Here is a 26,676-nt window from a genome sequence, read left to right as displayed (position 1 = left end):
AGATGACTTCACTTGTGTGCGACACATCTGACATGTAGCAAATCAGCTAAAACAATCAGTCACACATCCTACATTCAGGCATTCAGAGTAACATTCAGGCATTCATGCATTGAAATTAGGCATTCAGAGCAAATAACAATTAACAAGTGACAACAATATTACCAAATAACAGCAAGCATTCAGAGTAAACATATTAGCTAACAATCTAACATTCAGAGAATCAGAGTAGGCATACATTCAGATTCAGAGGACAGATCAGTCTCTCTATCTTCATATCAGACATACATGATACATTCAGAATTTTAGATTCATTCAGAGGACAGAGGAGGCAGTGAGTAGAGTAGACAGCAACAGCCGAGCAGGGAGCTCGAGCAGCAATCAGCTATAAATTCAGAGTTCACGCAAACACAGATACATGCAGCCAACAAATGATTCAGTCAAACAAAAGAGGAGCAGGCTTTAGAGTTCAAATTCAGTCAATCAGATACATACTGTAATATACATGCAGCCAACAAATTACAAATACATACATGTCATTCAGATTCAGTCAAGTATGTCATTCAGATTTCAGACTTCAGAGCACTTCAAAGCTAACAGAGGAGAGGAGCAGGGGAGGACATATAGACCTTGGGCCTTGGGGCTTCAGCTTAGGGAGGAGACCGGTGGGAGGGTACTAGGCGGCAGGGAAGGGAGCACCCGGCAAGAGGACTAGACCGGTAGGGAGGAGCGCCTGGCGAGATGAAGAGACCGGCGGGGAGGAGCTTCTAGGTGGGGCGGAGAGCGACCGACAGGACCACGAGCTCGGCGGGGAAGAGCGTGGCCTACGGGACCATGAGCTCGGCAGGGAGGAGCGCGATCGACGGTACCACGAGCTCGGCAGGGAGGAGTGCGTCCTGCGGGGCCACCTGCCCAGTGGAGAGGAGCGCAGCCGGCGGGAGCAGCTTCCCGGCGGGGTCGCAGGGAGGTGAGCGGCCATTGGAGAGCGGGAAGCAAGTAGGCGCGTTCTTTTCCCCCTTCTCCCTCTTATCCTTCCCACGCCCGAGCCTTCTTTTCCCGCGCCCGAAGCCAGCTGCGCACGCGCGCTCACCCGCGGCGTCAATTTTTCGCGCGCTCGGTCGCCGCATCCGCCTCCACGTCGCCTAGACCGCTTTAGCGCTGCTAAATCGACGCCAAGGCGCCGCCTTGCGCCGCTGAGGCACTCCACCCGCCTAGGTGTCCGCCTACCCCCGTAGGCCAGGCGGGAACCCCTCGACTAGCGATTAATCGCGGTTAGGCAGGGATGAGGCGTCGCCTTTTCAAACTTTGCAAGGGACCAGGAGATTTGATTGAGACCGACATGATGCTTAAGGATTTTGGGGGTAATGCGTCTAAGACCCGTGGGGCAATGAACGTCAAACTGACAATCGGGAGTAAGACTCTGCTCACCATGTTCTTCGTCATCGATGGAAAAGGGTCATATAGTTTACTCCTTGGTCGTGATTGGATTCATGCAAACTATTGTATGCCATCAACCATGCATCAGTGTTTGATTCAATGGCATGGAGATAATGTCGAGCTGGTTCGCGCTGATGAATCTGTGAGTCTCGCAACAGCCGATCTAGTATTTTAGGAGCTAGAAGACTTTGAGTGCTTTTCTAGCAAGTTATGGGAAGGAGGCTTCATTAGAATCAATAATGAAAGCCAACAGTCGATCCAAGTAGTTGGCTTTGAAAATTTATTTTAATGGATAATCCGATAGATGGTACAAATAGCAAGCTGGGACATGGCTTCACGTTTGTCGATGAATTAGAAGAGGTAGATATTGGTTCTGGAGATAGGCCTAGGCCGATGTATGTAAGTGCCAAGTTGGATCCTGAGTATAAGCAAGAGTTAGTCAATTTATTAAAGGAATTTCAAGACTATTTTGCTTGGGAATACTATGAGATGTCTGGTCTAGACCGATTAATTGTTGAACATCAGTTGCCAATCAATCTTGGATATCAGCAAATAACCAGACAATTGGATTGGCCCTGATGTAAGAGTTTGAAGGGAAAGAGCAAGTTGTTTTCTATCTCAGTAGGAGGCTTCTGGATCTAGAGACAAGATATTCTTCTATCAAGAAGTTATGCTTATGCTTATATTTCTCTTGCACTAAGTTACGACATTACTTGTTGTCGGCTGAGTGTACAGTTGTCTCCAAGACTAATGTGATCAAGCACATGCTATCAATGCCAATATTAAATGGAAGAATGGGAAAGTGGATTATTGCGTTGTTAGAATTTGAGTTGAGGTACGAATTGACTAAAGAAGTCAAAGGGCAAGTAATAGCCGATTTTGTCACCCAGCATCATAAGCCAATTGTTGGCTATGTGGAGCCGGTACCCTAAACTTTGTTCTTTGATGAGTCATCATGCAAGCAAGGTGGTGGCATTGGTATTGTTATTATTTCACCTCGGGGGCAACTTTCAAGTTTTCTCTTCCAACTGAACCAATGATTACCAACAACCAAGCGGAATATGAGGCTATTCTTATGGGGCTTCAACTTCTTCATGATGTAAAGGCTGAGGCAATTGAAGTACTTGGAGATTCATAGTTAATTATTAATCAGTTGATCGGCCTATATGAGTGCAAACAAGATACTCTGAGGAGATATTATGATGGGTGCCAAAGGTTGCTCAAGGAATTTCCTCATGTCCCTTTTCAACATATTCTGAGAGCACAGAATCAAGAGGCTAATCGTTTAGCTCAAAGTGTGCCAAGTTATCAAGTGTTTCAAGAAGTCTTGAGTAGTGAAACCTCGAATAATGATTGGAGAGTTGAAATAGCCAATTACCTTAGGAATCCATCGCAGAAAGTTACTAGAAAGCTAAGGTATAAATCAACTAAGTATGTTTTACTGGATGATTAGCTATATTACAAAATAGTCGATGGGGTGTTGCTCAAATGCTTAAATCAAGAGGAAGCTAAGGTGTTGATGGGCGAAGTGCATGAAGGGATATGTGGAACTCATCAATCGGCTTATAAGATGAAATGGATTATTTGTAGAACTGGATATTTTTTGCCAATAATATTAGAAGACTGTTTTGAATATTATAAGGGGTGCTAGGACTATCAATGTTTTAGTAATGTCTAGAAATCGCATGTATCGGCTATGAATCCAATAATCAAACCATGGCTGTTTCGAGGCTAGGGAATTGATTTAATTGGCTAGATTTTTCCGCCCTCAAGTAAAGGACATAAGTTCATATTGGTAGCAATGGATTACTTCACTAAGTGGGTTGAGGCAATCCCTTTGAAGATGGTAACCTCAAAGAACATGGTTGATTTTGTCAAGGAACATATTTTGTATCATTTTGGGATTCCTCAAACTATCACTACTGATCAAGGGACAATGTTCACATCAGAAGAGTTCAGAGATTTTTTGCTAGTATGGGAATTAAGCTACTAAATTCTTCTTCTTACTATGCTTAGGCTAATGGCTAGGCAGAGGCATCCAATCAGATTATGATTAAGCTAATCATGAAAAAGATTGAGGAGCAATCAAGGAAGTGGCATTCAACGCTTAATGAGGCATTATGGGCATATAGGATGGTCTATCATGGATCGATTAAAACATGACCTTATGAACTTGTGTATGGTCATAATGCAGTCCTTCCTTGGGAAATTTCAAACTAGATCGAGGCGTGTCACATTGTAAAATGATTTGTCAGCCGAAGTCTACAAGAATCTTATGATAGACGACTTAGAGGACTTGAGTTGCATCAGCTGCGTGCTCTTGAGAATATCAAAGCCAATAAACTGAGGATTGCAAAATATTACAATAAAAAGGTCAAGGGCAAGCAATTTTCTGAAGGAGACTTAGTCTAGAAAGTGAAATTGTCGATCAAGTCAAAGGACAGCGAGTTTGGCAAATGGTCGCCTAATTGGGAAGGACCTTATTGGATTAAATGTTGTGCACCTGGCAATGCTTATGTTCTAGAAACACTAGGAGGAGGAGAAGAGTTTGGTAGAGCAATCAATAGAAAATATATAAAGAAATATTATCCTAATGTTTGGATTAATACTTGATAGCCGATTAGTTCGATCATCGGTTCTAATAGTCGATACCAGAAGGGTGTCGCCTCTAGTTCAAAAAATGAACCAAAAGGGGGAAAAGCCGGTACAATATGTATCGCCTATAAGAGCAAAGCAAACACGGATAAATTGATGCATGGAACATGAAGTACGAAGCAAAAGAAAAATCACTTAAGACAAAGAAATTGTTTGCTAATGTCACCTATTACAAGCTACAGGCCAGAAAACACTTTGTTTATTATATCATCGGCCTGGGAAGTAAGGGCTATAGAGTTGGTGGCGTCGAAGAAATCCTTGACCAGGCGCTCATGATTCCTAGGGTGTGCCATGGCTAGAAAACCATGGGAAGAAGCCGAAGCTCATGGCCAGAACTAGCTTGCGTAGCAGCCAACGCCATGGTAGCACCATGATGAACGCCATGAAGAGCGACCTCCCTGACATGGTTTGGGCTATCATGCAAGCAAACCACTAGAATAGTGCCTCTAGCATTGATGAATCCTATAGTGTACTCTACAGCTGATCGAAGGCTTTCCAACTGAGCCGATAAATCTAAAAGATTCAAGGGAGAGATGATCAAGATCTTAATTAAGAAGTGATAGAAAGTTGCGGTAGGCATCTCACCCATGATTCTAGCCTCGACCTTGACCAACCTATCCTCCACCAGGTTGGCCTCGAAAGGTGATCGGTATTGAACCATGGCCAGAGCCGATTCTACGAGGGAGAGGCAGTCGGCATGATTCTAGCTAGCCTGATCAATGGAGGCGAGCAGATCATCATTGTCGATCTGCCTCCTCAGATAGCAGGGGAGCTGATGGCGAGCTATTGATGAGGATGACCACGAAGGCTGAGTGGAGTTGGCCCTATGCTCCGAGACGGTGGGGGCATCCTAAGTTGCACCCTCCTAATGATGAAGGTGCTAGCATGATGACGTAGATCTGTTGAGGGCCTCCTTGGCAGACCTCTTACTGTTCTCCATGATCTCAAACCTATGGGAAAGCAGAAATCGCACCAAAGACACAAAAGGTTTGGGACAAAGTAGGTTGTTTTTCGATCCACTTCCATGACCCGTATATATAGCCCGGGAAGGTGAGAGGACAGACTTTGCTAGGGTTGTGAAATTAAAGTCAGATATGGAAATTCAGGGAACGGATCATGAAGAGATAACAGATTTGAACATATTGCTTCCCATAATCACAAAATATTTTGGGATGGATACGAAAGGTTTACATTGACCAGTGATCAACCCACCAAGGATTCTTTGGATTGAAGGGAGTTCGGATCCCCATAATGCTGAAGGTCATCATGAACCAAGTCACGTCGGCCCATTGATAAAATTGCATCAAGAGAAGGGGAAAGGCCGCCTACTTAACAGATGCCCAACTAATTTCTTGGTGACTGGGAAATAAGGGGAAAGAAAGCCGCCTACTAAAAGATGCCCATTTCTCGGTGGCTGGGGGAAACTATGGGAAAGAAGTCTGTGGTTTTCCCTATAGGCATTTGATGGAGAGAACAAGGGGAAGGTGTCCACACATTTTAGCCCTTACAAACAATAGAATAGCTCTGTGATCATGGAGAGAAGACTCAGGTGATATCACAAGAATTCTTCTAACTGTAGTAGCTGATCCTCTTGCTCGACAAGGCGCTAAGATGAGCGACACAGTCACCCTATGCACAAGAATTCTTCTAACCACTCAAGATCTTCATAGCAAAGAATTAGACCATGAAGGGTCCGGTGAGCTAGAGGCACTCAAGGAAGCAGGCAGAAGAGAAGCATAACTAAGTTGTTGAATTGCTCCCACTAGAGTCGGATCGACATTTTGTAGTCGGCCTAGAAAGATGGATCCAAGCGCCCGTGAAGAAATGATGCTCTCGTAAAAGTTTTGAAGCATGGGCTCATAAGCTGGTAAAGACAGTGACAGATAGTGGACCCCAGGTCAAGATTCTCTACCCATAACTATGGACCTATCGGGGGTACAGGCATGATAATTTTAGAATAAAATTACTTTTATCCCAAAATTGTGGGCATGTGTTTACACCAAAATTTGGGAAGAAGAATCATAGGAACTCGAAAGCTCCCAAGATCATGTCATCAAGGAATTGATTGCATGAAGGTCAGTATCAGCTGATTCGAATGCAACACCAGAATCGGATCTCTTCAGGTAACGCCAGCAGATAACGATAAAAGCTACGGTTGGCGTCAGGAAAAACATGTTGGAATCTACAAAAAGGAAAAGATTAGGGTCCAAGTTATCTTAAAATAGGAACATTTTCTCTCATGCCAAAGATTGTGATGAGTCATGCTTAAGTAGGATTGAAGCATCGGTTCTGGGTATAAATATTGGACCTTGGCTATTGTAAAGGACACACAATCAATCAAATACAAGTTACGTACTTTTCCGGCTCTGGCCACCCCTTAGGAGTAGGAGTAGAGTATATATCAACAAGTTCTTCAGCGAGTAGGGCTGCATCGGTCCGACCGACCTCCGGCTTGTCTGTAAGTACCGTCATGGCTTATACTTCTATTCATACGGCTGCATCGATCTGGTAGACCTCCATGGCGACTCTGGTCTAAGCTAGTTATTGAATCTTGTCTAGTTCAAGTATGGCTGCATCGATCTGGTCGACCTCCACTACTCAAATTAGATTAAGGTCAAGTTATAGGCTCTACCTAAGAGTGGCAATCTTTGGTATATTCATTAAGTTACCGATCTTGCTGATCTTCATATTGTCATTAGTTTGCAGCAACATCAACCTGCCCAGTCGAGATCGATTTAGATCAGCCTCATATCCTTTGGGTCCGTCGTTTGCTTTGTCACAACACAATACTTTTTACAATGAACGATGGGTTATGTCTTATCGACAATTCTATTTTGATCATGGTCGTGCATAGTACGCGGTTAAGGCATGTATGATCTTGGAGAGGTTTGCTGGTTAGTTAAATTTGGTCTATGGTTCAATATTATGGTTGTAAGGACCCAGTCGATCCCCACTGATAGCACTATAGATTGAGGATGCTAGTTAGTAGATCTGTTCCTAATTAGGCATGACCTTAATTGTTTGCTATGCCTACATTGGCTAAATAGCTGATCGCTTGTGCGTTAACGCCTACAGCATGTTTACATGATTCTGTTAAATGTGGATGGATCTATTTACTTTAAAGGTTTGATTTGTTGTCTTTTTCACGGCTGCATCGATCCGATCGAACCCCCCTGTTAGAGATAGCAAGTTAGGTATGATGAGTCTATAGGTTTGTCTATGTGAAATAGTCAATTGTGCACACGTTGTAGTCCCTTTTCACCTGAATCTGTTATTTTAGCCGATTCATTCAAGCCTTCACGTATAGTATATCTTTTGGAAAGCCTATCGAAGTATGGATGGTTTTACGGATTCTTCAGTTTTAGTTTGTTACTATCATCATAGCTACCATCGATCCGGTCGAACCTCATTGTTGGTGGTAACAAATTAGATTCAGAGCGTTTGTAGGGCCATTTTTGTTAGACAGTCGATTTGCTTGCATGCTATATCTTTTATTGTTAGATTCATCAGCTCAGTGCTTTATACTGATAACATCTGTCTAGCTGATGATCTCATTTACACCTATGAGTATTGTACCTATCAACATAAAAATCAATCGCTACCCACGAGCTTTACAATCTGTAACAGCCGATTTCTGTGTGTATCGGCTATTTAATCATTCTTCTCGTATGGCTGCTCCCGAAGCGGCACACTTGGAACTGTCTGGGCACAAACCAGCAAGTTCCACCTTAAATTACTGATAAACTTTCTCTCCTTCTCAATTGCAGGGTCAAATTGACTATCACATCTCTAGAGGAATACGTAGCATCGATTATCCCTACGTTGAAGTCAGGTGAATCTCCAGCTCTATCGAGTAGACCCTTCTAGCTTGCTGTGTGTTGACACATTTTTTGTGCGGACAGAACTCCTTGACATCACCACCAGCCATGCCTCAGGCGAAGAAGCAGTCGAAGCGATCTTCGGCTGCCTCAAGGGCAAGGCAAGGCAGGACGAGGACACCAGAGAAGGTGCCTCCAATCGTCCCACCAAGAAGAAGAAAAAGCAATGGTGCGAGGGCTCGCTCGTGGCCGCCGCTGACCGTAGGGGTGGTTGGAAGCCCATAGAGGGCACTCCGAACCACTTTGAAAAACTACTCGAGGGGCCATGCCCAAACCATGCCTTCCCCATCAATCATTTGTGCAAGGACTACGGCCTCATGAAGCGGTTCTTGTCTGGAGGCTCCAACAAAGGGGAGCATGGGAAGGACCCCAACCCTACCATGGACGATGCCAAGGGGAAGGACGGTGGCTTCCCAATGTTGGATGGCTACCTCATGATCTTCAGAGGATCGGTGGCCTACAACTCCAAGCGCCGCCAGAAGGTCACGCGCTGTAAGGTCTATATGACCGAACCGGCCACGCCTACCTTCCTTTGGTGGTTAGAGTCCGCTATAACCTTTGATCGGACCGACCACCCAGAGAGCATCCCATAGCCAGGGAGATACCTGCTCATGGTTGACCCAATCATTAGCATGAAGCATCTCACCAAGGTACTGATGGATGGACAAGGTGGCCTCAACATCATGTATGCCAAGACGCTCGATGCTATGGGCGTTGCCTGAGCACGCATCCAGCCAACTGGTGCGCCTTTCCATGGCATCGTGCCTAGAAAGTAGGCCATGCCACTTAGGCAGATTGATCTGCCTATCACCTTCAGGGGTCCATCCAACTACAGGACGGAGACCCTCACCTTTGAAGTGGTGGGGTTCCATAGAACTTACCATGCCATCCTGGGATGACCATTCTACGCCATCCTATTCCTAGCTACACCTACCTCAAGCTTAAGATGCCAAGCCCTGGTGGGGTCATCAGCGTCGGCACCTCCTTCTAGCGCACCTACGAATGCGAGGTCAAGTGCTACGATCACGCCGTGGCAATCATCGTCTCCGGAGAGCTCGCTACCATCAGGAAAGAGGTCACCATAGAAGCACCTGACCCCAAGAAGTCATCTGGGTCTTTTGAGCCAGTGGAGGGCTCTAAAGAGGTCCTCATAGATCCCGACAGCCCTAAGGGCAAGGTGGTGCACATTGGCACCACACTTTCCCCTAAATAGGAAAGCACACACGTCAACTTCCTCCACACCAACAAAGACATCTTTGTATGGAAACCCTTAGACATGCTAGGCATTCCGAGGGAAGTCACCAAGCACGCCTTAAAGATTTGCCCATGCTCCAAGCTGGTGAAACAGCGCCTGTGTCGCTTCGATGAGGGGAAATGCAGGACCATCGTTGAGGAGATCGCAAAGCTTTTGGTAGCCGGATTCATCAAGGAAGTGTACCACCTAGAGTGGTTTGCCAATCCCGTTCTTGTACGAAACAAAAGTGGGAAATGGAGGATGTGTGTTGACTACACGGGTCTCAATAAGGCATGCCCAAAGGATCCATTTCCTTTGCCACTGCATAGACCAAATAGTCAACTCTACCTCAGGGTGTGAAACCCTCTACGTCCTCCATGTGTACTCTAGGTACCATAATATCATGATGAAAGAGTCCAACCATCTCAGCGACATCTTTCATCACCCCCTTCAGATTGTTCTGCTACTGTTACTAATGTTGTTCAGGTCTAAAGAACACTGGGGCTACATACCTAGCATTATATGCTCAAGTGTTTTTGGGACCTCATAGGGCAAACCGTTGAGGCCTACGTTGATGACATCATGGTCAAGTCCAAACGGGCTGACCACCACATAGCCGATCTTGAGCAGACCTTTGCAAAACACCAAGCAAACGACCATCAAACTCAATCCGAAGAAGTGTGTTTTTCAGGGTCCTAAGGGGCATGTTGCTTGGTTTCATTCATCTCGAGTGTGGCATCGAAGCCAACCCTAGAGAAGATCTTCAGTCGTTACAAGGATGGGCCTGATTTAGAATATGAAGGGGGTACAATGAGTTATAGGGTGCCTCACCGCACTTAGCCACTTCATCTCATGCCTCGGTGAATGAGGTCTTCCCCTTTATTGACTTCTGAAGAAGGCCAACCACTTCAATTGGATGTCTGAGGCCTAGGAGACACTTGACATGCTCAAGCAGCTTCTAACAAAGGCTTTGATCCTGGTTCCTCCTACCAATGGAGAACCCCTTCTGCTCTATGTCATAGCCACCACGCAGGTGGTCAGTGTCGCCCTAGTAGTGGAGCGAGAGGAAAAGGGGCACGCCCTTAAAGTACAACACACTGTGTACTTCATTATTGAGGTTCTATCCGACTCTAAGACCTGTTATCCCCAAATCCAGAAGTTCTTGTACGCCGTCCTCATCACCAAGAGGAAGCTACGCCACTACTTTGAGTCACATCTAGTGACAGTTATGACATCCTTCCCCCTCGGTGAGGTCGTCCAAAACCAGGATGCCGCGGGAAGAATCGTGAAGTGGGCACTTGAGTTGATGCGTCAGGGCATTGCGTATGCCTCTCGGACGGCCATCAAATCCTAGGTATTGGCTAATTTTGTGGCAGAGTGGACCGAGGTCCCAATGCCACCACCGGTCGTCGACCAAGAGTACTGGACGATGTACTTCAATGGATCGCTAATGAAGAAGGGCTTCGGCGCAGGGCTAGTCTTCATGTCACCCCTTAGGGTATGGATGAGGTACATGATTCACCTCCATTTTCCCTCCTCCAACAATATGGCTAAATATGAAGCACTCATCAATGGCCTATGCATCACCATCGAGTTGGGCATCCGATGTCTTGACATCCATAGGAACTCCTAGCTGGTCATTGACCAAGTCATGAAGGAATCAAGCTGCCATGATGCTAAGATGGCTGCATACTGTCGAGAATTCCGCCAACTAGAGGACAAGTTCAACAGCCTCGAGCTCAACCAGATCCTCAGGCGCCTCAACAAGGCGGGCAACATGATGGCAATGATGACATCTAGCCAGGAGCTAGTGCTAATGGGTGTCTTCGCTAGTGACCAACACAAGCCCTCAGTTCGCTATGAAGGGTTAGAACAAGCCAGTGACAGTCCACCCATTCTAGGCTCAGAGGCTAACCAACCGTCGGCTCCATCCGACCTTGATGTTATGGAGCTTGAAGAGGACCCAATGATAGCGCCCAACCCTCTGTTCAACTTGAGGATGCCCTACCTTGACTATCTCCTCCATGATACGCTGCCGATGGACAAGATGGAGGCCCAACAACTCGCACGTCATGCCAAGTCCTTTGTTCTTATGGGGAGCGAACTCTACAAGCAAAGTCACACCGGAATCCAGCAGCGTAGCATCCCTATTGAATGGGGGGAAACATTTGCTAAGTGATATCCATGGTGGGGTCTGCGGTCACCATGTTGTGGCCTAGAACTCTAGTCGAAAACGCATTTCGACAGGGCTTCTACTGGCCTACCACGGTAGCTGACGCCGAGAAGATCATGCGCACCTACGAAGTGTGCCAATACTATGCTCGGTAGACTCACCTACTAGCCCTAAGTGCTATAGATGATCCCCATCACCTGGCCATTCATGGTCTAGGGGGCTCATGCTAGTTGGACCTCTCAAAAAAGTGCCCAAGGACTACACCCACTTGATTGTCACCATAGATAAGTTTACCAAGTGGATAGAAGCTTGTCTGATCTCCATGATCAAATCCGAGCAGGACCATGCTGTTCTTTCCTCGACATCGTCCATCTCTTTAGAGTCCCAAACTCCATCATCATGGATAATAGCACATAGTTCACTGGGAAGAAGTTCCTCTGGTTTTGCGATGAATATCACATCCGCATCGACTAGGCCTCCATAGCGCACCCCTGAATGAACGGGCGAGTAGAACACGCAAACAGCATGGTCCTATAGGGCCTCAAACCTAGGATCTTCAACCGGTTGAACAAGTTTGGCACAAGATGGGTCACCGAGCTTCCCATGGTGCTCTAGAGTCTGAGGACGACCCCCAGTCGAGCCACCAGCTACACGCCATTCTTCATGGTCTACAGTTCTGAAGCTATCCTCCCGACCGACCTCGACTACGGAGCACCAAGGGTTAGGGCATACGATGAATAAGGAGCCGAGGCATCCCTCGAGGATGCCATGGACCAGCTAGACGAAGCGCACGACGTTGCCCTCCTCCGCTCAACCAAGTACCAGCAGGCATTACGATGATACCACAGCCATTGAGTGTGGGGTCGGGCCTTCAACATTGGAGACCTAGTTCTCCACCTCGTCTAGAGCAACAAGGACCGTCACAAGCTCTCCCCACCGTAGGAAGAATTGTACATCATCGTGGAGGTGCTCTGGCCAGGTGCCTACAAGCTGAAGACCATCAACGGCGAGGTCTTCGCCAATGCCTGGAACATTGAGCAGCTACGTCGCTTTTACCCTTAATAAACACACACTTTCTCTTATCAATTTTGTTATCGAACTCTTCGATCTTTTGAGACACCTGACCCAGCAATGGTAAAGGGTCGATCCTCACTCGAGGGCTGATATGAGCACATTTATCTAGCAAGCATTCTCTATGCCTACCCACCCCTTTTTACATTAAAGACCTAAGAGCTAGGTTTACGGGAACAAGCTCTGAGTATAACTGGTTGAACTGCGGGAGACCTACTGCCTCAGTGGCTATGGTATCTTTGCTCACCAGTGTGATCAGAATTGGCTCACTCGTACTTCCGAGCTTTTATGACCTTAGCGACAGAAAGGGTCAGAGTACGCTAACCTTTTTATACAAAAAGGCGAGAAGAGCTAAAAAGTTGTTTGCTATAACAAAATTTGAAAGCTTATCCATTTGTTACAAGTTTCTGCTCCTGGCTTACCTGCCTAACTAAAATCTTGCGTGGGATGTTCTCATCCTTTATCTCCGCAGGAAAATCTTGTCTCAGCAGGTAGCACAAGTCACCTCGATGGCTTAGCCATCGCCGAGAAATGAGTGGGAAGCAGACAATATCCCGCTCATATCCGGTCGAGGCTTCCTAGACACATCACTCTTACCATCGAGGTAAAATCGGTGCCTAGCTCAATCGAACGGCTCAAAGCCGCTGCCGAGAGACGAGCACCTTTACTTTGTGCATTAATTTTGCTATCGAACCTCCAACCCCAGCAATAGCAGGGGGCAGACATTGCTTAGGGGCTGGCAAGAGTGTCTACCTGGTAGACATTCTCTATGACCAACCCCTCCTTGCATTAAAAATTGGAGGCAGGGTGAGCGGACACAAACTCTGAGTAAACCTGGTCGGACTACTAGGACCCTATGCCCTGGCGGCTATGGTGTTTTTGCTCACCAACGTGATCAGAGTCTTTGTCTCTGCACCCCAAGGTCTAGCCTCCACATTCTCAAGAAGGGTTTGAAGGGGCCTACCTATGGAACCTCCATCAAGGAGAGGCCATTAGGTCACCAAAAGTCAATCGAATGGTTAGGCCACTGCCGAGAGACAGATAGGGAGTAGTGGGATACACCATGCAGGTTACGTCGGCTCTACCACGAACATTGGATCCAGACCCCACATGGACATATCCGGTAAGAGCTCTCTGAACCCATCTCTAGAGCCGTTGAGGTAACTTTACCGACCCCCACTTTTTCTTTTCCATTATATGATCATCCGTTCTCATTCATTCATTTATCCATTCATCCATTCTCATGCATTCATTCATTCATACATTCATCCCATACACCCAAGCATTGCATATGCAATTGCTACATCACAACGCTTCGCGTCGCTTCATAAAACGGTAGTCGTCTCATTTGATATGAGCGGCGACCGACCAAGGTTCGAAGGCCAGCCTATAAAGGGCTTGAGGCCACCTCATGTCAAACAGAGCTAGGGGAGAAAAACTAGGATGAGCTCTAGCAGCCTTGCCCGACCCCACTCAGAAGCGAACGGGGACATCTTGACCTTTCTCGTTTGATTTTAACCTCGAGCCAAGCCCATAGAATCTTCATCAAGGAGAGGCCAACGAGCCACTCGAGCCTATTGAATGGCTTAGGCATCTACTGGGAGGCAAGTTAAGAAGTAGTGGAATACCACATGAGGGCTCTGCTGACCTCCGTCAGTGGATGACGGACCTGGATTCCACTGGAACGTGCCCGTGAGCAAGCTCACCGAGCCGTGATACTCGAGCCATTCGAGGCAAGTGTCGTTAGCTTAGCCCCTCCAATTGCAGAAACTGAGGACAGGGGTGACACATGAAAATCGGTCGACCCCTACCAAACCCCATAGGGCTCAGGGGCTCAGGCCGCCCGACACTAAATCAGGAGACCAGGGTTCAAAGGCTAGCCCACGGAAGGGCTCGAGGCCACCTCGCATCGAAGAAGAGCCAGGGGAGAAAACACAGATGAGCCCCTATGGCCTCATCTTGACCCTCTCATTCAATCCTAGCCTATAGCCAAGCCCATAGAATCCCCATTGAGGGGGCATCTATTGGAAGGCGGGTTAAGGAGCAGCAGAATGCCACACGAGGGCTTTGCCGACCCCATCACAATGATGGAACCAGATTCCGCTCGAACATGCCCATTAGCGAGCTCACTAAACGTGTCACTAGAGCCATCGAGACAAGGGGCGATTAGCTCAACCCCTCTGGTTGCGAAAACCATGGATAGGGTGTCAATCACGAAGACAAGCCGACCCTCAACTAAACCCTTGCTATGCGTGGGGGCTCGAGGAAGGTTGGACTCATAGGGAGACCGAACGCATGGTCATAGAACAATAGCTCAGATCCTAGGGAGGGGGTACGCGGGAATACAAAAGATGCTTTCTCCTACAAGCATCGCTATCCTCTCCTCGATCTTCAGTGACATCCGACCCTAGCAATGGCAAGGGGCCAGATCTCACTCGGGGGCTGATAAAGGTATAAATACACCTTATTTGAAATAGTTGCCGCGTCAGACCTCTTCCGCATGTTAAGCCTAGTGGCAAGGTTTGTGGAAACGAACAACTGAGCATCCCTGGTCGGACTATAAAAAACCTATGCCTCAGCGGCTACGGTGTCTTTGCTCACCAGCGTGATCAAAGTTTCCCTCTTACACCTTGGGCCCTATGATCTTAATGAACAGAAGGGTTAGAATTCGAGAGCCCCTTTTTCGCATACAAAAAGGAAGGAAAAACAAGCTCAATCAAACAAAATGAAATGTCAAAATTGTTTTTATGATACATAAGGGTCGACACTTGTCCTTTGATTACAATAAATGATCATTCAACCTATTCGACTAACTAGCCCCTCCAGGGGAGAACTATGTCTTTGATTCTGCCCACTAGGTCCTACAAGAGAGGAGCCACCACCGTCTCTATCTCATCTAGCTCATGGGCTTCATAGCCAGGAGCAAAGCCGAGGCTCATCATGTCCAAGTCAATGTTGTCCGCGTAATGAGAGTGGGCAATTGCAAAGGCTTGGTTGATCCAGGCACGAAGGGTGTTCCTTTCAAGGTGGTGCACCCACGTCGTGATCTCGACAGCATGGGCCGCAAGCGAACTGGTCCCCTCCGACCGCACCACCTCTAGGTCATTATAGACCACTCTAAGGGCAGCACTCAGGACATCGAGCTCGTTGCTCTCCACCTGAAGGTTCCTCCTTGCCTCGGTGAGCTCTATAGCTAGCCCAGCAAAGACGCCCTCGGTCTCTAGCCTCTGGGTTGTCGTGGTTCTGAGCTCGGCCTGGAGGGAACCGATCCTCTGTTGTGCCTCATTGCACTCTCGGATGGCCTAGTCGTGCTCCTTGCAAGCCACGCCATGCTCTAAGCGGAGCCTCCCCATGGTTTGGAGCAGCTCGTCTCACTCCTTGTGTAGTTGGGCGACCACCTCGGTATCCTGACTCACCCTCCGCTCTAGGACTACAAGCTTCTCCTCGGCTACTAGCTTCAGTTCTCACTCCTTCTTAGCCTCGGCCAGAAGGTTGAGGATCCACTGGCAGGTCTCAGCATCCCTTTGAAGCAACACATCCCACTCCCTCCTGACTCTAGCGGCCTCCTCCTCATCTTGCCGCACCCTCGCTGATAGGGCCTCAAACACCCTCTCGGTCTCTCCTCATGATGACAGGCCTCGGCCTCCCATAGTCAAAGACTGTCCGCCTCCTTGGCAAGGGGAGTTCGCTCAGCCACCCTCTGTTGGGCGACAATGAGCTGGGTGGTCACATCCTCATGAAGTCATGCCTCTTCAGCAAGGCAGTCCTAATTCTCCTTCTACTCACGAAGGAACCAAGATTTGTCCCAGCTACGAGCGATAAGGGACTAAAAAAAGATAAATGTTAGAACTCAAAAAAACATTAAGAAAGAAGAAGGTGAGAGGTAAGGTCAAGTGAATACCCAGCCAGTGGGAACAACAACTTCACGCAGGGTGCCCCTGGCATGGTCCAAGGCTTTTAGCACGACCGCAATCCCCTCATCGAGACTCTCCCGCTCCATGCTCTCAGTGGCATCATCGAGGGTGAAGAGTGTCGACGTCGGGTCTTATAGATTCGTCTACCGGAGCAGGGGCTCATCCCACATGGGTGAATGGCTGCCCCCCAATGTCAGGGCTAAGGATGATTCCCCAATGGTCCTCTCTGCCACCACCATGATGTTCGGGGACCCCTCGGCCGCGTCCCCCTCCGTCCGGCCCATGTCGGGCACCGTCACTTGGACCGCCGGTGGCGCAGATCGAGCCGCTACCTTGAGCACCACCATGGTTGGATCTAATGGTGTCTCACCCATCACAGCCATTACCACCTCCACCTGTGTCGGTAGGGCCTCGACCGGTGGCATCACGCCCGCTGCGGTCGGCACCACAAGCGTGGTCGGCAGCTCCATTCGCCCCATCGTTGGCAACGGTATCATGTCCATCACCGGCTGCTCAACAACCTTTGAGGGTGTCCCTCGAGCCCCAGCACCCGCTTGTCCCACCAAGGTGGCGCCTCACCGGCCGGTGATGCAGTCGCACCAGCGCCACTCTCACCCAAAATGGGTGCGATGTCAACCGATGGAGGCCACCTCACTTGAAGGGCGATGCTCTTTTTTGGTGCTAGCAGCAAAAGATTGCGCCACCACAAGACGTTGCAAGAAAGAAAGGCATGAGTCACGATGGAAATAGAGAAACAGAGGAATTGGTGACTTACATCAGCACTGTTTGATGTAGACAAGGCCCGATCTTTTGAAAGGTATGATAGCGTCGATTGGTGAAGACTCGACATTCATGATCTAGGCATCGAACCAAGACTAATTTGGACCCCCACAACCGGTATACCACTGCTCTGTTGGTTATCAACCACACGAACGCGATTGACCTCGCCGAGAAGGCTTTCCTACAAGCGAATTGAGAACACAAGCAAGAATGGGATGAACGCAATCTGAAATTGCAAATAAATATGAGGCTTATGATAATGAGAAGGAGTTCAAGTCTTTATTTGAAAGGACTAATCATCGTAGGTGAACAAGATCAAGAACAGGGGCCCTAGTTCACAGCAAGCGACCTTAGCGGCACAGTTGTAGCAAAACGATGTCTATTTCACAAGGAAATCAAGAACTAAACAAAACCCCAAACCCTAAGGAGAGCGAATGTTGCTAATTATAGATTCTTGGGTGTCACCCCTCTAGACACGCCCCTAATGGGCCCAAACACGATACATGGTCCAACGGACCAAAAGACGGTGTCGCAGCACCCTAGCAGATTCTGGATGCTGGCTTGTTTCAATGATTCCCATTGATTCCAAAGGGCTTTTGATGTGAGACCACTTGTATTGGCTTCCTTATCTAATTAGCTTTCCATCCATATGTGTATCGTTGAAAATGGAGCTCGTACACGCTCATGTCGACGAAATATGGTCGGCAATCTACCTAGGGGTATGCCCAAGGTAGTAGATTGTCGACAGATAGATGTGTAAGTCACAAACAAGATAGTGACGTAAGACAGACACGAGGTTTTATCCAGGTTCGGCCGCCAAGAAGGCGTAATACCTACGTCCTGCGTCTAATTGGTATTGATGTATGTCAATGAGAGATGTTTTTAGAGGGATCCCCTGCCCGCCTTATATAGTCCGGGGGTAGGGTTATAGATCTGAAAACTAATCCTAGTCAGTTACAATTGCCATATGTGGCCAGATAAGGATTCCTATTCTAACCGACCAGGATCCTGCTTGATCACCAAATCCGCCTTGACTCCTTGCGCAGGACTCCAACCAGGTTGGCTGGGCCGCACGTCGTCTTTCGGATGGACCGGACCCATCAATCATGGCCGACCCAAGCTTAGCCGTAAGGGTATAGGGGTTAATACCCCGACAGCTAGTCCCCGAGCACCATGTATTATGCTACGACACGCCATTTTGACCTTCTCCGACAAGTTATGCCTGAGTCCTTGACATCTTTCGACCACCGTCATCACCGGAGAAATAGGTTGTCCAAAGAATGTATGGTGCTCTTAAGAAAAAAGAAAAAGATTTCCGTCTCAAGAAGTGTGCCCACTTGTATTTCTGAAAAGAAATGTAAGTGCGTCTTGGAGTGTAGCATCTTTGATCATCAGAGGCGTAGTGGTCGAAAAACAAACATATTCACCGCAAGGTGAAGTGTGCCCACTTAGTCCCCAAGCCTGGTAGTAGGTGAAGTAGGTACGTGGTGCCAGGGTCTAAAAAGAATTCCCAGTTAAGTTGAGTACCTAATCATCATACAGGCGATACGAGATGCACCGGCAGGTGCATCGTACCGATGTAGTCCTCGAGCTTGCTGGAAGGCGAAGTATGAGCCTTGTAGCAAGGTCTAAATAAATATCTCTCAACTATATGTGAGTACAAATCACATGTAACCGATGAGAATGATTTTCTGATCAGTGGTCGGGATAGCCTCCGAGCACATCAGTTGTCAGAGCAGTCCCCAAGCACAATAGTGGTCGGGATAGCCCCTGAGCACGTTAGTGGCCGAAGCAGTCCCCGAGCACTTCAGTGGCATGGGCGGTCCACGAGCACGGCAGTGGTCTAGGCAGTCCCCGAGCACAGCAGTGGTCTGGGCAGTCCCCAAGCACAGCAGTGGTCTAGGCAGTTCCCGAGCACGGCAGTGGTCTCGGCAGTCCCCGAGCACAGCAGTGGTCTGGGCAGTCCCTGAGCACAGCAGTGGTCTGGGCAGTCCCCGAGCACTTTAGTGGTCTAGGTGGTCCATGAGCATGGCAGTGGTCTAGGCAGTCCCCAAGCATTGTAAGAGTCTGATCCATCCTTGAGCGCGAAACAGGCATCGAAAACTCGAATGCCATTAATGTATTTATTCAGTGTATTTATTTATCTCTATTCTCTACCAAGTCCAGTCTGACACATCTGGTCAAAAAAGCAAATGGGTATAGTACATCATTCTGTCTTCTTACTCTTTTCTGGCAAACAGTCGCTTGACACCTGTATGGAGGTGCGTCAGTGTGGGCCCTCTTACACTATCAACGAAGAGGTGCGTACACTAGTAACGAAGGAGCGCGTTTATTGGCGTAGATTTCGAGGTTGTGTGAACAACTGTCTGCGGCACGTGCGCATGACTCCCAACAATCTCGGGCAAACGAAACGATGGAGCTCTTTGTTTTACATAATGTAGATCTGGTAAGTTACTCACACCGTTCCCCATTGTCATCCGCCGTCGCAACCTTCTTCTTCCTCCTACTGAACCCTATTCCTCCGAAAATCATTGCCAATCCCCTCGCCATCCCGCATCCACCCCCTTAGTAAGGACAAACTAATGGTGAAGAGAGACACCCAGAAGAAAGGCGGGGTCATGGCGAAGGAATGGTGGAAGTCGCGGAGCAATGAGCAGACCATCGAGGACCTCATCGCCATGGGAGTGCTCCACAACAAGGCACTCGCGGGATGGCATGCACCAAAAGGAGAAAGCTTCCCCGATCCACAACCAGGTGAGATTGTGGTTTTCGAAGACTTCTTCAAACGGGGTTTCAGGATTCCAGTGCACCCTTTCCTTCAGGGTCTCTGCTTGTACTACGAGATTGGGATTTGCAATCTGCATCCCAACTCGATTCTCCTTATCTCCACCTTCATTCATCTCTATGAGTCTTATGGTGGCTTCTAGCCCCATTTCGACCTCTTTCGCCACCTATTCTGTCTTCGGAAGAAAGGGAGCGGTGGCTCGAAGATAGCCGGAGTCATCTACCTGAATCTGCGTGACGGCATGAAAGCATAATACTTGCACTGCCCCTGGAACACCTCGCTGGATGAGTGGTACAAGAAGTGGTTCTACATCCATGAAGAGCCGAACACCATCACCCTGTGTGACGTGGGACTGATTCCAGAGAAGAAGAATAGCTGGACAGAGAAGCCCGAGAACCTGGAGCAGATCGCCGAACTACTCGGGATGATCCCATGGGGAAAGCTAGATGGCCCAAGTGTGGTCGGGAACTTCATCAGCTGAAGGATCCAGCCTTGCCAGAAGAGGGTTCATCCAGGCTTCGAGTACTAGGGGAGCGCTGATCTGACAAGGACCAGGAAGGAGCCGCTCGACAAGATGGAAATCAAGGCTAGGATTGGGGAGCTATTCAACCTGGCCGATCCCAATTACGTCAGGCTAAACGACATCGAGCATGCCTTCAAGCTGGCTCGACCTCCCCCAAAGGTAATTGATGCCTCCTTTTAACTGTAGAGTCATGTTGTAACAAGAAATTGATTGTTGTCCCCACTTTATGTCGCAGTGTAATGGTCGTGACCGGGCAGCAGTGTTTGTGTCGCCTCCCCCCGGTGTAGATTGGCCGCAAGCTGCCGGCCCAGCCACCCAGACCAGCACTAGGACCGACGACGTCCACTGGGTGACACTCGAGACTGTGGAGGACGCACCGACTAGAGCCACTGGCAAGCGTTCGGCGGCCAGCAAACGACGCCAAGCCATCTTCCCCCTGTCGGACGATGAAGTAGAGGATGCGGACATCTTCCGGCTCGTCCCTCGAAAGAGGAGAAGACAAATGGGGTCATCGGAGCAGGGTGGCTCCTCCGTGCCAGCAGTGGTCACATCACCAACCACTACAGCACAGAGGACAAGCGAGGGAAACATCGAGCATCAAACCTCGACGCCTGTACCAGAGGTGGAAAAAGACCCGGTGGAACCTGCCGAGCACGTGGAGCAGGGACAATCGAGGAGACGCTCCTTTGCCACATCATTCTGCAAATCGAAGCTGTAAGTATCTATATCTTTCATGTAAGATTGTAATTTGCATTGGATACTATTATCTTCTGAAATTGTCTCTGATATATTAGGTCGGCGTCCATCGAGAACCCTGACTAGCTAGCCGGGTGCGGCACAACTTCGCCAGCGACAGCGGGACAAACTGCCTAGCAGCCAGCCGTGGAGGAGCCTGTAGTAGGAACTCCACCTGGACCTCAGCAGGCGGATGACCAGATGCTAGTCCCAGAGCGACTAGTCGAGATGACAGCCGAGCAGAGTACAAGTGCTCCGAGCACGAACCCTGCTGAGGCGGATACCATGGCGCCAAGGGAACCGGATCTAGCCGAGGAGCAGCAGCCAGAAGTGGCCCAGAGCATTCTTGCCGACACGATGGCTCGTGGAAAAGCCCTGGTGGTTGTGGAGTCTGCAGACTCTAGACCAGCACCGCCTCCTGAACAGAAGGCTAAAGAGGAAGAAGTAGAAGAGGTCCTAGGCCGTCCCCAAGATAGGCGACAACATGTATATGTGTCGCACTATCAGAACGACAAATGGGTTATGCACAAAGAAATCCTAGAGGTCGAAGAGACCCTAAGAGTCGAATGGGCAGCCAAGCGTCTGGTGATAGAAGTCCAGGTACGTTTGGCTTGAATCCTTGACCCTATTATGTAGTCGAACTGTCTGACTTAGCTTGTCTATATGTAGGACCTGATGAAAACCGCAAAATACCGAAAGAGGTGCTTCGACTAGATTGAAGGAATCACGGCGACCAATAAAGAACTGGCGGCCGAAGTGGAATGCTTGCAGCGCCAACTTGAAGCCGCCGACCAGTAGAGGACAGATCGAGAAACACAGAACCAAAACCTGGTCGGCCAGCTCAATAACAAAGAGCCGGAGAAAACAAGTAAAGTTTCATCTTATCATAGCAAGTGCAGGACTTGTGTTGTTGTATTCTTGGTAGTAACAGCTATAATGCAGGTTTAGAAGCTGAAGCGGCCCACCTCCAAGGGAAAAATAGCCGTGTGACCGCAGAGTGTGGTCGCCTGAAGGAGGACAACGTGAAGCTAGCACGCAGCCAGTCTCAACTCCAAGACCACACCAACAAAATGAAGGAGGAACTAAAAAGTAAGTATTCCAGATCACCTTTCTCATTCTGTTGCCCACCTTGCCTTGTCTTGTTGTCACATTTGATATCTTGTACTGTGTTCAGTTTTGAAAGTCAATGCCAAGAAGCACCTAGAGGCTGTGATTAGAGAGCGCGATGACTGGAAAGCACGATGCATCAAGGCCACCGAGGAGCGGGACATGTGGAAGAACTGGTGCCAAGAAGTGGTGACTGGCATTGTGCCTGTCCTCGACCTTATCAACCCAGTGCTCACAGAGGAAGAGCTAAGGACGCCCCAGCTCGGGCTAGTCGAGAGATGCAGACAAGCGTGGGGATGGTTCCAGGAGTTCATGAAGGAGGCTGGTGAGTACACGGGTGCCCATGTACTAAGCATGGTGCATGCCCACTCCCCCCTGATCGATCTCAAGCACCTAGAGGCTAGGTACCCAAAGGAGGTAGACTCAGACAAGGCAGAGGAGCTTCGGACGGCCCAGCTAGACTTGTCGTCAAAGATAATTGGCGATATTAACCTGTGTGGAGGTGGGACAGCACCTGTACAGGGTACGCCATCGACGAGTCAGCTAGAAATGCCATCAGCTACGAGCCAACCAATGAAGCCTACGGTCTCGACCAGCCAGGCACCGGCGGGGCCATCCCCTTCAGCTCAACTAGCACAAGAGTCCCTAAGACTCGAGTAGGGTATCGGAAGCGGCGAGCAGTAAGTGCCATGCACCCCGACCAGCCAATGTAATAGGCTTAGAGCTGTAGAAGGAGGACATAGTTGTGTTATTGTGAACTTGAGCCTCTTCAGGCAAGCTTGTAATAACATAACTGTATATTATTATAAGCTCGTTTGCTTTGTATAAAGCGTATTTAAGCTTGATACTTTATGTTGGTGTAACTAAGTAAGAACGTATTAACATTCTGTTTAGTTGTACCATCGTGCTCGACACGTCATCCCGAAAAGTTTGTGCGGCCCTAGTTTTCCATGTGGTCGGAGTGTGAGGTCCGGTGACCTATGCACATGTAGACGCAGACAAGTTAAACCAAGGGGGACCTGCTAATCACTTGTAACATAGAGAGCAGATCCCATGCACGTATTGGGAGGAACCGGAGACAGGGCCTGCTCCGAAAACCGTAGAAGGAGTGATGGTCGGTTTTTACTGGCTAAGTTAGAATAACCATAAAATTCGAAGTGACACATTAGAGTGGTCGGAGAAATCATAATTGCTTTATTGAAGTAAATCAAAAGTACAAAAGGAGTACATATCTCAGTAGTTAAGCATAGAAATGTCTAAGCTTGTCGATGTGCCACGAGTTTGGTACGTCCGTACCGTCCAGGCGAGCTAACCTGTAAGACGTTGGTCGTGTGACTTCCTTGATCATGAATGGTCCCTCCCATGGGGTTGCAAGTTTGTGGACACCAGCCTGGTTTGTCTTCCACTTCAGGACCAAATCCCCGACCATGAAGAACTGCTCTTTAACATTTTTGTTGTAGTACCTGCGCAAAATAGCAAGGTATTTGGCCGTACATACACAAGAATCGAGCCTTTTCTCTTCTACGCTATTTACTTCTAGCTCCCATACTTCATTGACCTTGCCCTCGTCGAAGTTCTCTACCCTTGCTGGTCTGAAAGCTATATCTGGTGGGAGGACTGCCTCAGCGTCGTAAACCATAAAGTATGGTGAGACGCCGGTGTTACGACTGGGCTGAGTTTGGAGGCCCCAGACCATGGCTGGTAACTCCTTGAGCCATCTTCCGGGGGCTTTGTCGTTTTCTCTGTACATCCTCTTCTTCAATGCGTCCAAGATCATGCCATTTGCCCGCTCGACTTGTCCATTAGCTCTAGGGTGCGCCACCGAGACGTATTTTACTACTATGCTCCTTTCATCGCAGAAGTCCCAAAAAGCGTCCCTGGTGAACTGAGTACCCAGATCGGTGATGAAGCTATTGGGTATGCTGAAATAGTGGATGACCTGGTTGAGGAACATGACAACCTTTTCTGAAGATGCCTGTACCAAAGGCATGTATTCTATCCACTTAGAAAATTTGTCACTCAGCACAAAAACACATGTAAATTTCCCAGGAGCCGGTTTGAAGGGCCCAATCATATCCAGTCCCCAGCATGCAAAGGGCCAAGAGGCTGGTATCGTCTGGATCTCATGTGCTGGTACGTGGATTCTTTTGGCGAAGAACTGACAACCCTCACAGTGGCGGACTAGCTTCTCTGCGTTGGCTACTGCTGATGGCCAATAAAACCCTGCTCGGAAAGCCTTACCGACCAGTGTTCTTGAGGCCATGTGGTTGCTGTAGGAGCCAGAGTGGATTTGGTCTAGGAGATGTTCGCCTTCTTCCTAGGTTATACACTTCATCAGGATTTCTTCCTTTGCGTTTTTGTGCCATAACTTGCCATCGACGAGCAGATACTATTTACTGCGATGCATCAGGCGCTCGTTTTCTGTCTGATCAGTATAACCGCTGCCATCTGTTAAGTACTTGATGAAAGGTACTCTCTAGTCTGGCTCATGAGTGGTCGGAGGCAGCTCGGTTGTGCTTGGCGCCAGAACCGTAGCCACCAATTGCTGGTCCGAAGCTTTGTCGACCGTGGAATCTTCCTCTTCGATGGAAGGCATGAGCAGGTCTTGGACGAATACGCCATGTGGGATTTTGGCTCAGGATGATCCTAACTTTGACAGTGCATCCGCTGCTTTGTTCTTGTCTCGGACCACGTGTATGTACTCGATGCCATAGAACCTGCCTTCCAACTTTCTTATCGATTTACAGTATGCATCCATCTTTTCGCTGGTCGTGTCCCAGTCCTTGTTGAGTTGGTTGATGACCAGAGCCGAGTCTCCATAGACATAGAGACGTTTGACACCAAGCTCAACCGCAATGCATAAACCATGCAGGCATGCTTCATACTCGGCGGCGTTATTAGATGCTGGGAAATAAATCCTGAGCACGTACCGGAGCTGCTCCTTGGATGGTGACACGAAAAGAACCCCTGCTCCCGCACCATCAATGTTGAGAGAGCCGTCGAAGTACATCATCCAATATTCATCGGATCCCGGAGAGGCAGGCGTGCTTAAGTCTGTCCACTCGACGATGAAATCGACGAGTGCCTGAGACTTGATTGTAGTACGGCTTGCGAATTCCAAGGAGAAGGGGCATAGCTCCATTGCCCATTTGACGATGCGCCCATTCGCATCCTTATTGCGAATGATGTCCCCCAAAGGGTACTCGGTCATGACCACCACACGATATCCGTCGAAGTAATGTCTCAACTTTCGGGATGTTATCAGTATGGCATAGAGCAGTTTCTAAATCTGTGGGTACCTGGTCTTAGATTCGTTGAGTACCTCACTGATGAAATAAATTGGCCGCTGTACCTTATAGGCGTGGCCTAGCTCGTCGCGCTCGACCACCATGGTAGTGGAGACCACCCAATTGGTTGCTGCAATGTAAAGTAGGAGGGTTTTGTCTTCTCTAGGAGCAGTGAGGACTGGAGGTGATGTAAGGTAATGTTTTAGCTGTGTGAAGGCAGCATCTGCTTCTTTCGACCACTCAAACTTCTTGGATGCTTTGAGCAGTTTGAAAAACGGTAGCCCTTTTTCTCCTAATCTTGATATGAAATGGCTTAGAGCGGCCATGCATCCGGTAAGCTTTTGGACATCCTTTACCTTCTTGGGGGCTTCATGTCTAAGACAGCTTTGACTTTCTCTGGATTGGGGCGTATGCCATCATAACTGACGACGTTGCCTAGCAATATGCCAGAACGAACACCAAAGATGCACTTCTTTGGGTTTAACTTTCATTGGAATGTATTGAGGGCCGCAAAGGTACATTTTAGGTTGTCAACAAGGGTATGTGCTTCCTTGGTTTTGACAACTACATCATCCACATAGGCCTCTACTAGGTCATCTTTTATCTTGTCTGTGAGGCAGGCCTGAATGGCGCGTTGGTATGTAGCCCCGGCGTTCTTGAGCCCGAACGACATGGTCGTGTAGCAGTAGGCGCCGAAAGGCATGATGAAAGACGTCTTGATCTGATCGTCCTTTTTGAGAGCGATCTGGTGATAACCAGAGTAGCAATCGAGAAAGGAAAGCAGCTCGCAACTGGCGGTTGAATCTACGACCTCGTCTATGCGAGGTAAGCCAAAGGGGTCCTTAGGGCAGTGTTTGTTGAGATCAGTATAATCAACGCACATTCTCCATTCATTATTCTTTTTGCGTACAAGAACCGGGTTGGCTAACCACTCCGGATGATACACTTCTTTAATAAATCCGGCTGCCAAAAGCCGTGTGACTTCTACCCTAATCGCCTCCTTTTTGTCGCGAGCAAAACGTCGTAGCTTCTGCTTGATTGGTTTGGCCTTGTTGTTGACATTTAAGGAGTGCTCGATCAAGTTCTGAGGTACACCGGGC

At 48.4% G+C, this 26,676-nt stretch overlaps 1 protein-coding gene across 1 annotated transcript; it reads left to right on the top strand.

Moving 5' to 3' along the window:
• Positions 1-10,882: 10,882 nt before the first annotated feature.
• Positions 10,883-11,380, top strand: LOC136525862 (uncharacterized). The gene has a single exon (XM_066518708.1). It carries the CDS (start codon positions 10,883-10,885, stop codon positions 11,378-11,380), a length of 498 nt encoding a protein of 165 aa, XP_066374805.1.
• The last annotated feature ends 15,296 nt before the right edge of the window (positions 11,381-26,676 follow it).

This window comes from Miscanthus floridulus, chromosome 19 (genome assembly GCF_019320115.1).
Source record: "Miscanthus floridulus cultivar M001 chromosome 19, ASM1932011v1, whole genome shotgun sequence".
Taxonomy (NCBI): Eukaryota; Viridiplantae; Streptophyta; class Magnoliopsida; order Poales; family Poaceae; genus Miscanthus; species Miscanthus floridulus.
Note: the sequence above shows the minus strand (reverse complement) of the source record. Positions and strands in the feature narration are given on the sequence as shown.